The following is a 3,050-nucleotide window of genomic DNA, read 5'->3' on the forward strand; positions in this document are numbered from 1 at the left end:
CGCTCTCACTCCCTCCCGCGTGCACCTGTCGGGCCGCTCTCGAGATGTCTTTAGTTTTTGTTTTACCAAATGGGGGGGCTTATTGCATGCAGTTGCGTGGCGGGGGCCGACGACTCAGAATCCGCGCAGGTCCTCGTTTCGTTTCTTATTCTTTTGCTCCCCCTCCAATTCCCTCTTAATTTTTATGTCGCGCTGCGACGTGTGTGGGAGACTGAATCGAATCATTACTGCGGTCAGGGAAAGAGGTTGGGGGGGGGGGCGGACACAGTCTGCTGGGCGGGCCGAGCTGCAGCAACAGCGGTCAGCCGACTGCAAAGCTGCATCGAGAGAGAGAGAGAGAGAGAGAGAGAGAGAGAGAGAGAGAGAGAGAGAGAGAGAGAGAGAGATTGTCGCTAACGATCTACACGCTCGGCGCAATTTTCACTCACTCGCTCGGCCTCTGTGTGAACGAGGACGATGATGTCGCCCGATATGATGATAACCAAAAGAAAAATATGTCTTGTTTTAAAAAGTGGTATAATAACACCCTGTTTTCTTTTTCTCTCTCCAGGATGGTGCGGATCATTGCTGATGAGTTCCTGTCCGAGGAACGCGACCGCAAGCTATATGCCGACCAGTACACATGCTGCCCGCCCCCGCTCTTCATCCTATGCATCACGCTCATTGAGGTGAGTCTGACTTGCGCAGCTTTTACGCGCGGTGCATCTGCCGCCGTTCTGTTCCTGTTGGGCCGCTGCGGCGCTCGCTTGGCTCGGCCCGCTGCCGCTCAGCTCTCAGGCCGCTGTGCTGCGCCGCCGCGCCGCGCCGCTCGGCTAGCGCCTGCCTGCCGGGGGCGCTGCAACCCGCTGCACGGGGCTGCGGCCCGGCTGCATCGGCGGGGGCCTCGGCGGCCGGCCGCGCCCGCGCCCCCCCGCGCAGCGCAGCGCAGCAGCGCCGCCACGACCGCCGCCGCCGCCGCTGCTGCCCGCTCCGCGCCTGGCCACGCCGCGCGCGCGCTCAGTCGGAACTACTGCTGCTGCCCGGGCCGGTGTTGCCAGATCAGGGAAAGCCCCTCCTGTGCTCCTCTGCACTCACTCACTCACTTACTACTTTACGTCGTGGAAAAAAAATGAGGAAGAAAAATATTTCCCTGTACATAGTACTGTGGAACTTGAAGTTTCACTTGCACTCGTCAAAATGGTGCGGTCCCCACGATGTAACGTAATAGGGCTGTGAGTTTGGAAGCGCCGCGGCGGCTGCGGCGTCGGCTGCATTTTCGTGGAGCCTCTTTTGCTCGGCGGGGCTTGCTCGTCTGCCGTGGCGGGCCGTGGCGGGGCGGGGCGGAGAAGCGCGTAATGAGTGCTTGAGAGCTTGTTAGCCACGACCGGCTTAGTAAGTGAGGCGCCTTTCTCCTCGGCGCGGCGCGCACGCTCTCGGTGCCGTACCGAGCGCGCGCGTGCGAGCGTGTGTGTGTGTGCGCGCGTGCGCGCGCGTGAGCGTGAGTGAGTGAGTGAGCGATGCCGAGGATAGAGCCCCGGCAGAGTCGTTGCTCTGGGTGGTAAAGCTTTAGTTTGCTGTTACGTGCGTGGGTGGCGCGGCGCGCCCCGGCCCCGTGTGCCCATGCCGTGGGCGGCGGGGCGGCGGACGGACGGGCGGCGCGGCTCGAAGGTGAGTGGGGATAAAGCAAAGCCGCCGCCCGCTCTTTGCCAGATCGATGGATGGATGGGCGGATGGGAAGAAGAAGAAAGGATGGCTGGATTTGTGCTGTGTTGCTCGCCGATGTGCAACACACTTACCCTCGTTCCATTTCTTCTCCCGCAATCCGTTTCCTCTATCTCTCATTCTTTCTCCTTTCGGGGCCATAGCAAACCCCGAATGGGTTTTGTCTTTGCGACATTATTCTATCTGCTTTAATTTTTAAAGTGAAGAGCACATTACCCCGCTCATGTGTGTGTGTGTCCCGTGCGACGACGTCCTGTGTGTGACGTCACGGCGCTCTATTTGAGCCGCCATGCACGGCGGCTGGGCTGGGCTGGGCTGGGCTGGGCGGGCCGGCGGCCCCCGCGGCCGGCCGGGCAAGAGCCCCGCTCGCTGTAATGAACGTGAGAAGCGCCTCGGGTGAGGGGGAGGAGGAGGAGGAGGAGTAGGAGGGGGAGTAGTAGTACTATTACCACTCTGGTGGAGCGCGGCAAAGGTGAGGTTGGGGAGGGGGGAGGGTGATGTGATGATTATCTCAAATTATTGCCGAAGATTATCGTAGTTTAATTTCGAGACAGTGGAATGGACGCTCTGTGGCGGCGGCGGCCCAGCAGCGCGCGCGCGCACCTCCTTCTGCCGCGCGGCGGCGGCGGGTCGAACGGCTATTTCTCGGCGGCACGCGCCCGCCCCGCCCGCCGCTCCTCTCTCCCTCTCTCTCGCTCTCTCCGTCTCTCGCTCGCTCTTTGTGAGGAGCCGCCCAGCAGCAGCAGCAGTCGGCGTCTTCCGGTCCTGTGCCGTGCCCTGCCTGCCCACCCACCTCCGCCTCCTCCCCGCCAGGGAGACCCATTTCACGCTATCGGTTTATGCAAAGTCAGCCCGCACCCATCAGCCCCCCCCCCCTGCTCACCTTCTCCCCGTTTTATACCTCCACTGTTTTTTCGTCATGGGCCATATGTTGCTCCCCGCCCCGCCGTCACCGAGCATTTCGCACACCGGCTGATTATATTGCAACTCCCAAGTGGCGAGCTCTAGCAAACCACAAATATGGTTACAAAATTTCACAATCGTACAGTTTTATCAGAACCATATTTCAGTCCTCCTGCTCACGGCCATTTTAATGTTGTTGCCTCAACCATGAATTAATTGCTGGCCCTGAAGTAACTGTTGCTATGGTGGGCGACAGCTTTTCATTTTCCTGGGTGAATTTGTCGACAGAAGTCTTAACCCTTTATGGTCACCTTCTGAGTGCTTTATAGAAAAAATTATTTTTCGCCAATTCCTAATAGTTTTGGATCATCTGAGTCCACTGACACCAAAAAGTTCGACCTAGGTTAAATAGGTAACGAGATATGGGCTGTTGCTTCTGAGCAACA

At 59.1% G+C, this 3,050-nt stretch overlaps 1 protein-coding gene across 2 annotated transcripts in view; it reads left to right on the plus strand.

The window, feature by feature from the left end:
- LOC113207619 (uncharacterized) overlaps positions 1-3,050 on the plus strand; it is a 202,979-nt gene that overhangs the window by 170,927 nt on the left and 29,002 nt on the right. For both annotated transcript variants that reach the window (XM_026424250.2, XM_026424251.2), the window contains exon 6: positions 551-668. In XM_026424250.2, the coding sequence (XP_026280035.2) occupies positions 551-668 (118 nt within the window). The remainder of the gene's footprint in view (positions 1-550; positions 669-3,050) is intronic.

The sequence above is a fragment of the Frankliniella occidentalis genome, unplaced genomic scaffold, assembly GCF_000697945.3.
Source record: "Frankliniella occidentalis isolate FOCC.00 unplaced genomic scaffold, Focc_3.1 Scaffold180, whole genome shotgun sequence".
NCBI classification, from domain to species: Eukaryota; Metazoa; Arthropoda; class Insecta; order Thysanoptera; family Thripidae; genus Frankliniella; species Frankliniella occidentalis.